Source organism: Pempheris klunzingeri, chromosome 21 (assembly GCF_042242105.1).
Source record: "Pempheris klunzingeri isolate RE-2024b chromosome 21, fPemKlu1.hap1, whole genome shotgun sequence".
In the NCBI taxonomy this organism is placed as follows: Eukaryota; Metazoa; Chordata; class Actinopteri; order Acropomatiformes; family Pempheridae; genus Pempheris; species Pempheris klunzingeri.
Window position 1 is genome coordinate 14,484,018 of NC_092032.1, and position 11,758 is coordinate 14,495,775.

General features: G+C 40.4%; 3 protein-coding genes and 1 non-coding gene across 5 annotated transcripts; 1 reads left to right on the plus strand and 3 right to left on the minus strand.

The window, feature by feature from the left end:
- Positions 1 to 1,787: 1,787 nt before the first annotated feature.
- gimap4 (GTPase IMAP family member 4) lies at positions 1,788 to 4,950 on the minus strand. 2 transcript variants are annotated; one of them, XM_070853104.1, is made up of 3 exons: positions 4,819 to 4,950; positions 3,112 to 3,885; positions 1,788 to 2,566 (listed from the first exon to the last, which is right to left on the minus strand). In XM_070853104.1, the coding sequence occupies exons 1-3, from the start codon at positions 4,847 to 4,849 to the stop codon at positions 2,562 to 2,564; spliced, it is 810 nt and encodes a 269-aa protein (XP_070709205.1). In that variant the 5' UTR covers positions 4,850 to 4,950; the 3' UTR covers positions 1,788 to 2,561. The 2 variants fall into 2 exon arrangements, with proteins under 2 accessions (XP_070709205.1, XP_070709204.1); XM_070853103.1 differs by lacking the exon at positions 1,788 to 2,566 and having other exon boundaries at positions 2,990 to 3,885.
- A 171-nt stretch (positions 4,951 to 5,121) lies between these two features.
- Positions 5,122 to 8,178, minus strand: chmp4c (charged multivesicular body protein 4C). The gene is made up of 5 exons (XM_070853033.1): positions 7,799 to 8,178; positions 7,039 to 7,216; positions 6,410 to 6,518; positions 6,151 to 6,277; positions 5,122 to 5,649 (listed from the first exon to the last, which is right to left on the minus strand). The coding sequence occupies exons 1-5, from the start codon at positions 8,019 to 8,021 to the stop codon at positions 5,588 to 5,590; spliced, it is 699 nt and encodes a 232-aa protein (XP_070709134.1). The 5' UTR covers positions 8,022 to 8,178; the 3' UTR covers positions 5,122 to 5,587.
- A 290-nt stretch (positions 8,179 to 8,468) lies between these two features.
- Positions 8,469 to 11,188, plus strand: zfand1 (zinc finger, AN1-type domain 1). Its single transcript, XM_070853132.1, has 8 exons — positions 8,469 to 8,565; positions 8,903 to 8,945; positions 9,459 to 9,498; positions 9,605 to 9,732; positions 9,850 to 9,941; positions 10,137 to 10,255; positions 10,404 to 10,559; positions 10,965 to 11,188. The coding sequence occupies exons 1-8, from the start codon at positions 8,511 to 8,513 to the stop codon at positions 11,139 to 11,141; spliced, it is 810 nt and encodes a 269-aa protein (XP_070709233.1). The 5' UTR covers positions 8,469 to 8,510; the 3' UTR covers positions 11,142 to 11,188.
- A 159-nt stretch (positions 11,189 to 11,347) lies between these two features.
- Positions 11,348 to 11,420, minus strand: trnar-ccg (transfer RNA arginine (anticodon CCG)). Its single transcript has one exon. It is a non-coding gene; the product is annotated as a tRNA-Arg (tRNA).
- Between the last annotated feature and the right edge of the window lie 338 nt (positions 11,421 to 11,758).

An 11,758-nucleotide genomic window follows, 5' to 3' on the forward strand; every position in this document is an offset into this window, starting at 1 on the left:
GATTCTTCAGAGCTGAAGTCCTCTTTCATGGTGTGTTTTTGCTAAATTTGAGTCCTCCAGCTCCACAGCAGGCCTGCTTCCTGTCTCAGGTTACTGTATAAAATGTCAACAAACATGTCTGTATTTGACAACATTGGGTGAAATAGTCTGAGTGCATATCTGAGTATAGAGCATCAGGTTTCTCTGACGCAAAAGGCCAGCAGCTGCTATCTACAATATCTACAGCATTCCTACGACAAAAGGCTTTATGTCAGTTGATTTCAGTCCTTGCTACAGGGACCTTAGTGGTTTTCTATCCGACCACCTTGGTGATTTCATTCACTGGGTGTCCTGATGAAAAAAGGTCCAGATTTGATGGCTGGAGTGAAAACCAGCCAATCACTTCTGACTCTTTACCCTCAGGACCCTGATCGGTGATCTGTAATTTTCCACCAGGGTTCTTGAAAGTCATACCCACTTTAGCTGGTATTAGCACCTGATTCACACACATTTCTCCAGGTTACTAAAATCCCAACTAAAAGTGGGTAAAACTGGTGTGTTGTTGTATTATTGTACAGTTACACTGATAAACATGGATATATGTGAACTGAGCTGTAGCAGAGGGATTATGTTCGAGGTAAGGACTCATCTGTTTATGCTTTATGATGTCTTAAAGGCCCCATAAACACAGACACACAAGAGGCAGGACTGGAGTGATTCAACTGGGTTGCACAGTTAACTACAGAACGTGACCATTGTTAGTTTATATTTCCATAAAGTGGGCGACAGTGACAGATCTGAGGGTCTGTCCGGAGCAGCTGAGCCCACTCTGTTAGCCAGAGCCACCCTCCCTTTGAAAGTCCAAAACTACAGAGGAGCCCTTAATGTGGCGGCTCCCATGTAGAATACGGCACTATTTCACCAAGTTCAGGCCCACCACAATCTAAAAACGACACAGCATAACTGAGCTGCTGCTTGCATAGTCTGGTACACCAGTTTTCTACAAATAATACCTAAAAGGTGTCCTGTGGAGGTATCTTGAGAAGGAGCAGAAGCTTTATATGTTTACATTCAGTGCTTCTCACAAAAACACACTGAGCTGAATGCATTTCCTTCCACATAAAACATCTGTGATGTGGATTTTTTTCATAATATTTTCTACCCTGCCTTGTTTACATCCATGCTTGCTTGTTTGCCATCTTCTTCATCGCTGTCTTTGTCTGTGCGTTGCCTTGTTTCCTCATGTGTTACCGCTGCCAGCTGTGGATCAGTGGAAAAGTGTGAATCCTAACGGCTCAAATAAACATTCAACAAAAAGGGGCTTATGTAGGACTCTGAGAGTGCGAGCAACTCCAGCCAACAGCAGCCGATAAAACAGTGAATCTTATAGAAAGGCACTTTAGCAGAGAGCTCAAAGAGTGGCCGACACAATGCCAATGTCCTTGTGTACAGTCTTTCTAGCTTTGGTGGCCCCCTAGAAATGTCTCATGTCCTGGAGAAATAACTGCACTTTCATCATTAAGACAGCGAACCCTGCTTCTACAGAGACTGCAACAAATACAGCACCAAATGTACTGAAGGTTCATGCAAAAAAAGTAGCAGGTGCACATGGCCCCATGATTATTTTCATTATCGGTTCATCTGCTGCATTTTTAAAGGCAAAAAAATGTGAAAGATACCCTTCACAGTCCTCTAAAACCAAAGGCATATCTTGAAGTTGCTTAGTTTGTCCAAACACTCTAAAACCCAAAGATATTTAGTACATCATCAGAAAAAAAAGACAACTGAGAGGCCGTAAAGATTTTTTGCTTGGAAAACGAAAGCTCTACATATAAGCGCATCCTTGCCTCAAGCATATCCCTCTGCCACAAAGTGATGTTAACATCTAAAAGATCCATTTAAGGGAAACAAAATTGCTCCTTTAAGGCAACAGACAATGGTCAGTGACTGCTTGAGTGCTTTTTAACTGTGCACTGAGAGTGTAATAAACACTGCAGCATGAGAAAAGCATTTACAGTTTGGTCACAACAAATGGGAATCGTTAAAAAGCAATTCCCTCAGTCATCAGCAGAATATTAGAGTAACAATTTAGTAGTGCAGTTCTGCCATTTGTAACCGCCATGACTAAGGAGTGTACACACCGGGTTTAAAACGATGGCGGTTACCTGTGTAACAGCTTGTGTTTCCTTGTGTTAGATTCAATTAAACCCGCCCCATCACACATCCCTCAAGACACTTATTACAATCCTTACAACACTTCCCAAACAGTAGAACAAAATATCATCATATGAGGACACAGAGGAGTTTAAAATGAAAAAAAAAAGCTATTTATGTGGCAAAGCCCCCCCCCAGCCCACATCGTCACAGTGAGAAGATACCGCATCATAAAGAACAACTAAAACACACAGAAACACATCTGATTTGAAAAATAAATAAAATATATCACACTGGTTTGTACATTCAGTGAAACTTCAGTTAATTATCCTTTTCTGTCTAGTCAAATTAGCAGTTTTGCCATCAGTACAGTAAGGCAGAGGCTCCATTAGTTGTGGTTTGAAGGTCCGAGAGCCAAGAGGGTCTTGTTAATCTACGATCAAACACACAGCGCATTATTTAAGGGCTTCATTTTAGGTAAATATAAACTAAATTCACATGCAGTGATGCCACTGTAAGTAGAGTGGTGTTAGAGAGGATGAAATCATGCTTCCTTTGTTTTTCTTGGGATGTTATGGTGAAAATGACAAATTCACAAATCAGAGGAGATGGGTGCAGCACAACTGTTAGCAAAAGTGTAAAAAAGTCTCATGCATTCCCACCCCACACAAAATAGATATAATGTTAGGGAAGGTAGACAAGTGCATCTGTTTTAAAGACCCTGTGAAGTGACATCTTCCTTAAAGCAGCTATAATCAATATTTTTATGAGCTGAAAGACGCTGTAGAGTTTAGCCGAGGGGAACTGCTGAGTTCACCAGGACATCATGTTCACATAAAAATATGATTACAGCTGCTTTAAAGACCCAAACTCATTTCATGGGGTCTTTGATTCTAATCTTTCATTAACATAAAATAAGCAATAACGTTCAGAGCATTCTTCACTTTGACTTTCTTTTGAGATAAGTGCATCACTCACTGGAAAGCGACACCACCTCCATGGCTTTTGACAATCCCAGGGCGGAGTTCTGTTTGGGCCGTGCCCCCAGCTCCCGCCCCTCCCTGGCTGTGTTCTGGTTGTCATCCAGCAGTTTCGTCTCTCCCGCCGCCTCCTCTGGGTTGTAGTGGCCGCCCTCATCTGCCACCATCTTCTCCACTTTCTCCAGCAAGCGTCCTACCTGGGGATGCTCCCCGAATATGCAGTTATTAATGACAAAGTACCTTCGCTTACACTTCTCCAGAACCCACTGCAGATCCTTGCCCTCCCTGCGAATGTACCGCTCGATTGAAATGGTCCTCAACACGTCTGCCCAGTTGAAAACCACAATTGTATGCTTCCACACACGCTCACCGAAGAGGCTGACGTGCTCCTCGATGCGAGCGCGGTCCACCTCTGTGAACATACCCACAGGGATGACAAGCAGGAAGGCATGAGGACCTGGAGGGCAAAGAGATGCTCCCCTCACTATCTCCTCTTTATAGGAGGATGGTGTATCCTGGGCGGAGAACCAGCCTGGTGTGTCCACCACAGTCACCTGCCGCTCCTGCACCTCAGTCTGTCTCTTCACACAGAACTCAGCTGCTCGCTCCAAGCGAAACTCCTCTCGGCCTATGATGGTGTTTCCTGTCAGGCTCTTCCCCGGCCACCTCCAGCCCAGCATCACCAGACGAATTTCAGGCAGGCGGTTGGCAGCCTTGGCTGCAGCTGCTGCTGCTTTTTTGGCCTCCTCTTCTGTCCCAGAGGCATCTCCAGCTGTGGTTATTAAATAGATATATTTCAGTGTTGGGACAGGTTGTAAAAATGCAAGTCTTACAAAAGAGTTTATACTAGGGATGTTGATAATAAACCACTTAGACATACGGAATTTTGGCCAAATAATGATATCAGTTAAAGAGTTTAAAAAATATATTTATTTTGGTTATATGGTGCTTGTATAAAGTATAAAAACTAACTCGTGAATTAAGTGAACACATGAAATAGAGGTCACGGTGTGGATTTATGCTCCTCTCCACTCAGCAGGACCGTTTCTCTGTATCAGAGCCAACGGTCCTAAAGATAATCTTTACTATAATCAGAAATTGAACCCATGAATTTTCTCTCGATCAACTAATAGATTAATTGACTACAATACAAAACTCACACTATAATTGGTTACATCCGTATAAAAAGACAAAACAATATATTTTCAATTGTAGGCCTTCTCTATGTGTAGCCTTTTGTTATGTGCTGTATGTTTTGAATGTCAATTAATCTATAAAGTTACTATAATAATATAATATAATACAATACTCATCAGAAAACCCAGTTGTTTTACTTATAATGGTGTTTTACATGACTTTAAACGATTGTTCAGAAGGTCCAACTGTGCTAATTATCTAACTTTAAAAATCGAGCACTTAGCTTCCCAATTAGCAAACAATATATTGCTAGTTGTTAGAGAATACGGGCATGAAACTTAGTTAATAACCGTGTAAGAAGAACATGAAAGTCCGTGAAATATTTCTACCCTTCTCTGTCATTACATACAGCATGAAACGTGTCACATTCCGGTTCAGGGTAACGTTTAGCCTGGAAACACTTTGCTAACTTAGCGCTAATTTTAATAGCCACGGTGACTTCCTGTGTTCGTTTGACAGCTCACAAGTTAACTACAGTATCAAAACAATAATAAAGTGACTGGTTCACCTGCAGTCTGAAGTTCTCTATTCGTTTCCATACTTTGTTTTACTCCTGGTCGTAGATTTATTCAGGAATTATTCGTCTTTAAGCGGCTACTTCGCCGGAAGACTTCCTTCTACCTGGTGACAAGTGACAAGCTAACCGGAATGTAATGACGTTGCTTCCGACCGTAGCCTTCACAATAAAAGCCTGACAAAGCAGGAAGCAAGATAACTACACGGGACATTTTAAGATGCAAAATGGTTAGAGGAAAATTAATTAAAATGTTTAAAGACAAAATAGACAGTAGTATTAGACAACATGCAGAGAATTGTTTTATTGTTGAACGCTGATAAAGCAATATATTTACAACATTAATGCAAAATCAGACTTTATTTACATCTATATAAACTACAGTTCTACACATTCTGCTCTATGTGCCAAAACACTTCAGTCATATCCTTGTTATGTGTTGATAAGGCCTATGAAAGTAGTGCATTATGTAAAGGTTATGCAAGAATGATTAATGTAAAGAAGAGAAAACAAAATAAGATAATAGAAAGATATAGAAACATACAAGCAGTTTGATTCCTTCATTCCTACAATAGTTTAATTTCTTGATAAATATAACCTTTAAAGTGGCCAATAAGCAAAAAGCTTATTTTGAAAATAATACAATGCTCTTCATTTTCCCTAAAAACCTTCAAAATTGATATAAAAAGCTAAAAAAGACAGAAAGATCTTTCTATAATTTTTGTGTGTTACTTTCCCAAAGTGAGAGGCTGACTTAATGTAGTTAAGTTGCCCACGATGCCAGCATTTGCATGTCGTCATCATCCTCAACCCTTTTCTTGGTTGCTGTAAAAACAGATAACAATGAATTATTGATAGCAATAATGATCATCTCCCCCATATGTGTAAAGGTTAAGTGTTGAATTGCAGCATTTCTGGTTCATATCCAGTGACTGTTACATGTTGTTCCCCATCTCTCTCCCCTCTTTTCCTTTCTCGTCTCCACTGTCGCTATCAAGAGGAGACATAAAACACCCCTCGAACACACTGTATGTTTTAAAAATGATGCATGTGTATCCCAGGCTATTCAAGCCCAGAAAGATTTCTTTAAATTGGCGAGTTTGTCTGACCAAAAGTCCAAAGTTTTATGTTTTTGTTGGTATGCAAAAAAAGCTGCAAATGTTCAACTTTGAGCACATAAAATAAAAATTTGGCCTTTTTACTGATTAAATCATTTCTACTGAATTAATGATTTTAAGAAATCTGTGTCATCACTATCAGCCATGTGCTTGATCTTAGTTCAATTGTAAACATTTGCCCTTTAATACACAGTAGTCTTGTACTTACTTGCGCGCTGACTGGGTCGTGCTGAAGGCAGTTTGGAGCTGGGCACACTGGGTAGTCTGCCCATGCCCTTCATGCTTTCCTCAAGGTCCTCCTGCTCCAGCTCTGCCAGCTCTGCCAGCAGCTCATCCTAAGAAAACACATAAAATAAACAGGAGTCTGAGCTTTTTTTCAGATACATTTTTGACGCTTTTTCAAAGGAGCAGGAACCAGATTAGCAAGCGACACACAGAAAGTACAGAGCCGCTTTCAAAATCTCAACCTCATCAAATGTCTCGCCGAACGGTCTGGAGATTGCGTCGTTAATCTCTTGAGCGACGTCCTGTTGCTCCGTGATATCCTGCATCAGATCATCGATCTTGTTGAGGTCCCTGATAATGAGAAGAGAAGTTAAAGAGTTTAGATCATAAATCACTGTAAATCTGACATCTACATTTTTTCCTCACAAAACTGCCATCCAAGTTTAAAATTATTTTAAAATATTGGATGCTGTAAAAAGAAATTCGGCTGCACAGGCTAATGATTATTTCATTACTGACAAGGAAAATTGTTTTCATTTATTAATCATTTATGTCTATGTCTAGTGTGTGTGTATATATGAAATGATATGTCCAGTCAATAAACAGCTTAAAGGTTTGATACACTAAAGTTCAAATAAGACACATAAATACTTCTGAATTCTTTTGATTTGCTAAGGTTAAATCAGTTTTCCCATTCAAAAGTGAAATGCAAAACGTGTCCTATCAAAAGTCAAAATTAATCAAATTAAAATCCATGTCAGGACATTTAGGGAAAAGGTATTAATCGTGCTTTATCTCAATGTTACACTTTCAAAGTAAGATGCAGTCTTAACTAAAACCTGATCAGTTTTTATTGCCTAAACCTTCTCACATGTTCTCATGGACCTTCTTCATGGCCTTGGCAGCGAAGCCCATGTTCTTCAGGACCTCCGTGTTGGTGTGAGAGTTCTCCAGAGCCTCCCTCTGAAACTCGATGGTGGAGAGCGTGCCATCGATCTGGGTGAGCTGCTGCTCCAAACGCTTCTTCCTCTTCAAGGCCTGCAGGGCAGCTGAGGCGCAGAGAGATTGTCGAAGAGTGAGACTCCCTCTGACCATTTCACACCTTTCGGTTAAGATCCTCTGGTGTCGGGGCGTTCACAGACAAAACACACAAAAGGTTCCTCCCTTTTACAGGGCGATGCTTATTTTTAGTCTGAGGTGATTCAACGAGCAATGCAGCACCTCAGGGTTTCACAAGATAAAACACATTGAACAGTGAAGGTTTCTTGCACAGGGAGAGACACTTTCAACTGAAATGAAATGCTTTTGTTTCATTTGTAATCTGACTTGTGACAAACTTGCTTTATTTCCTGCAGCAATCTCAACTAAACGTGTTGCAGACAACATCAGTACTTAGAAAAACAACCACTGCAGGCCAGTTATCTGTATCTATGAGTTGAAGAGCGTTGCTGTATCTATGGAAGTACTTTAACATATTCATCCTCCTCCCTGTCAAGAGTATACTCTGATATTTGCCTTGGAGCTTGTTACAAGTTTCCAGTTGTTCACTTTCAGCCCTGGAGCTCACAATAAAGGGCTTTGCCAAGGGAGTACAGGTGCACAGATGTGTTCAGACTCGGATAAAAACATACCCCTTTTGTTTTTGGTGCCATTCTTCTTGGCTACCATGATCTCCTGCTCTATCCTCTTCTCCAGGTAGTCCTGTTTCTTGGTCAGCATTTCCTCCGTCTCCCGGAGTTTGTGGATGGCCTCCTGGGGTGAAGGCCCCGCTCGGGACCGGTGGTGTTTGGACTTCGACGAGCTCGAGGAAGTCGAGCTGGAGCTCCCCTTGAATAACTTCGAGATTTTGCTCATTTTAGCAGCTATTGGTGTAAAACTGCGCAGGTGAGTAAAGTATATACACGGGCCCTCCGTAGGTGTGTGGATTCCTTACTGTGTCTTTACAGGCGGGTGTGTAAAAGGCAGATTTTCCAGCTCAACGGCTTCGAGATTACAATTCAAACCAGCCAGTGAAAACACCTTTCACCGCACCTTTCACCATTACCTCTGTGACGTGCTGACACCTGACGCCCGCCCTCCCTTTTTCACCTGCAGCTCTTTTCTCTCTTAAAGTCGTTTCTTGACATCTTTCGATGAATAACAGGTAACTTTTGTGAAATAGTTAAACCTGCATCCTGCTTTCCTCCAAAAACCCAAGTAAGTAATTTAAGTTAACGTGTCGTGATTAAACCGATTGAAACTTTTTTTAAAAAAGAAAAGAAGAAAAAGAAAAACTGGCTCGCCTGACGTCACTTCCGGGGTCAAAGTTCGTGTTGACATCCTTCGCAGGCTCACGGCTGTGTAATGGCTGAATTAGACATTGGGAAGCATTGTCAGATCGATTCCTGCAACCAGCAAGGTCCGTTTCGTCTTCACCTGAGCTGCTTCGAGGAAAGATGCTAAATTGTGACATTATTTTGCCGGAACACAGACTGTTAAGAACTGTTAGCTCACTACCCTAGCTAACAGGCTAACCGCTAGCTAAAGAGTTTGAATCTTTGTCGTCGTTCAGATATTTTATCAAATAAACTTTTCTCATGTGCAAAAGTTTGTTGGGAGAAATTGTGTTCAGTTCTCAGTATAACAGATTTCGACAGAATTGGCAAACCTGAATGAGTCTGTGGTGTGCAGTTTGTTTTGAATGTTGTGAATTGAGCTCTGACACTAACTGCATTTGTTCTCCATATTTTTTGTAGATTTCCTTCCTTTTGTCTGTGACTGCTGCAGGGGGGTTTTCTGGTAAAGAAATATCAATGTTTGTTATCAATATATAACTCTGATAAATAGTTATACCACTCCATAAATAATCAGCTTCAGGAAAGACAGCGTTTTTCTGAGTTACAAAAGTTGATTTTGACGTTTATATTTTATAGTTTGTCCACCAGAGACCATCATGAGGTTCATTTAAGAGTATATCTTGGTCCCACATAAGATAAAATAAGATATTCCTTTATTAGTCCCATGACGGGGAGATTTACAACATTACAGCAAACAGGAGGAGATTTAAAAACAGTTTAGACTGAGGATGTATAAAAGATATAAAATTAGAAACAACATCTTTAACAACCAGATGTAAACCATCTTAATCAAAAATGTTTATTAATTCAAACATCAAAAGTCTAGCGTCAGTCAGTGTTTCAGCTCAAAGCTGTAGTGTGAAAGGTGCCATAACTTGCTCTGAAACAGTGAAGAAAAGTATAAAAGTATTTTTTATTATTGATGAAATATATTCCTTCTTTACGTCTCTTACAGCCTTGAGCACAGAAGCAGAGAGGCCCATTCATGTTCAGAGGTACACTGTGTTGCCGATTACACATTCCTGATTTAGTTTTTTTTCATCTGCTCTGTGACTCAAATGCTAACTGGGCATTTTTTGTATTTCCTTTGACTTTTTCCAGGAGCCAGTGAAAAGGGAATCCCAGACCGTGGGCGGCAGCACTAGTTATCCCTGCTCATTTCAAGACTGCAAGGGGAAAGAATTGCTTCCAGTTATATGTCCACAGTGTGAAAAACATTTCTGTTTAGCGTAGGTGTACAGTTTTTTTCTTGCAAACAGTAACCTCTTTATAAAACATAACATATGTGATATCAGCAAAACTGATTCACTGAAATTGAAGTTTTTCCTTTAATTCTTGCCTTCCAGCCATCGCCATCAAGATGATCACAAGTGCGAGAAGTTGGAGGTCCAAAAACCTCGAATGGCAGCCACTAAAGAGCTGGTGCAAAAGATCATTGGTTAGTTAGGGTGTAGTACAGTCACTGGTCTGGACAAGTTTCCCACAGACAGAACTTCTTCTGTCATTCCTTAGTTGTCCACATGGGATCAGTGTTAAACAAAATGCTCTCATCTTTGTCAAATCTAATGCAGATCTGTGCATATTCCCACTTACATTTGGATTATGTTTGTATTACTCCCTTGTGACCTCTCAGACTCAAAGGATGGATCTAAAAGTAAAGGACGCAGAGGAGCAAAGAACAGTGCAACTGCAGCTAAGGTAGCATTAATGAAACTGAAGCTGCATGCTGCAGGAGACGGGGGACTGCCGCAGGTAAAATCCTAGCTGTCTTCATTTTATTTATAAATAGTAATCTGATAACTTTCCACATCAACATAATTACATCTTACACATTATCTACAGTGTGCCTTTGTGTGTATTATTTTGTCCAACTGACTGCTCTCTTTTTTCGGCTTTCCAGACAGAAAGAACCTATTTTCAGGTGTACCTTCCTAAAGAATCTAAAGACTCAAGCCGACCCATGTTCTTCTGTTCCAAGTGGAGTGTGGGGAAAGTGGTGGATTACGCGGCCTCTCTAGCCAGTCTCAAGAACAACAATAACGTGCTGACAGCAAAGGTAACAAAGAGCAGGAGTAGAGTCCCCGATAATCACTAAATGACCTCATCTGCCTCGGCCTACTTTCGTGCTTCTTGAACTACCTTTTCTTGTCTTCTTCATAACTGACTTCCTTAAAAAAGAGGACAGTCAACAGTAAAACTCAAAATGAATAATTTCCTCTTTAACAACATATAGATCAACCTTGTTTGCACGCATGAAATGCAGGTGTTAGGTTTGAACACTTTCCTGCCCACATCAGAGAGAGAACTGTGTTTACAGGAAGTTAACCAAAGCTAAATGACTTGCGTGTCTATTTTGCAACAGTTGGGTTACAGTTCTTCAAATAATGTTACAATATATTATTTCCGGGTATTACATTTTTTTAAATGTTTAAATGTCTGCCTCTCTCCTCTCCACTTGCAGAAGCTGCGGTTGTGTCACCCTCAGACAGGCGAAGCTTTCAGGATGGATGACATCGTTGTCTCGCTGCTGGCTCACGCTGAAACTCCCCTGTATAATGGGGGTAATGTGATCCTGGAGTACCTGGACAATGAGTGCGCAGGCCTGGAGGACGTCTCTGATTATATCACACAGACCTGACATGGATGCTGTTTGTATTTCTGTCAATAAATTTTGTAGAAATGTACATGGACTACACATTTGTGGTTTTATTGAAGTGTGGAGTTTGTAATTAATAGAATAATGCAGCATATTAAGTCACATTGCATGAAGGTTATGACTTTGTACAGATATTGCTATGTGATAGAATATTTTTGCTTTATCACACCATATGTCAAGGTGGTTAACGACCCAGGTGGGACTTGAACCCACAATCCCCAGCTCCGGAGGCTGATGCCTTATCCATTAGGCCACTGAGCCATTAAACTGCCTTTTATAAAGGAATAAAATCAGCTTTCTTTTACTTTCTCTGTTTTTATCTACTTGTTAAAACCAATATATAGTCTTGTCCTTGATTAATCTTGTTTCATCAGATTATAATGCTGTTGCTGCATGCCAAGGGGCTGTGCTATAGCTTAAATGAAATCAGTCAGCACATTTAGTGCAATGAAGGGTGTTTATCAAAGTGGACATTGCACAGGGCAAAGATATATTTAAATCTCAAAATGAAATTCAAAATCAAATCAAATGATATCTTGAAAATTGTTGTGCAAAGGGAAATTTTGAGTATTTAATAATAAAGAAAACAAATACTGAAC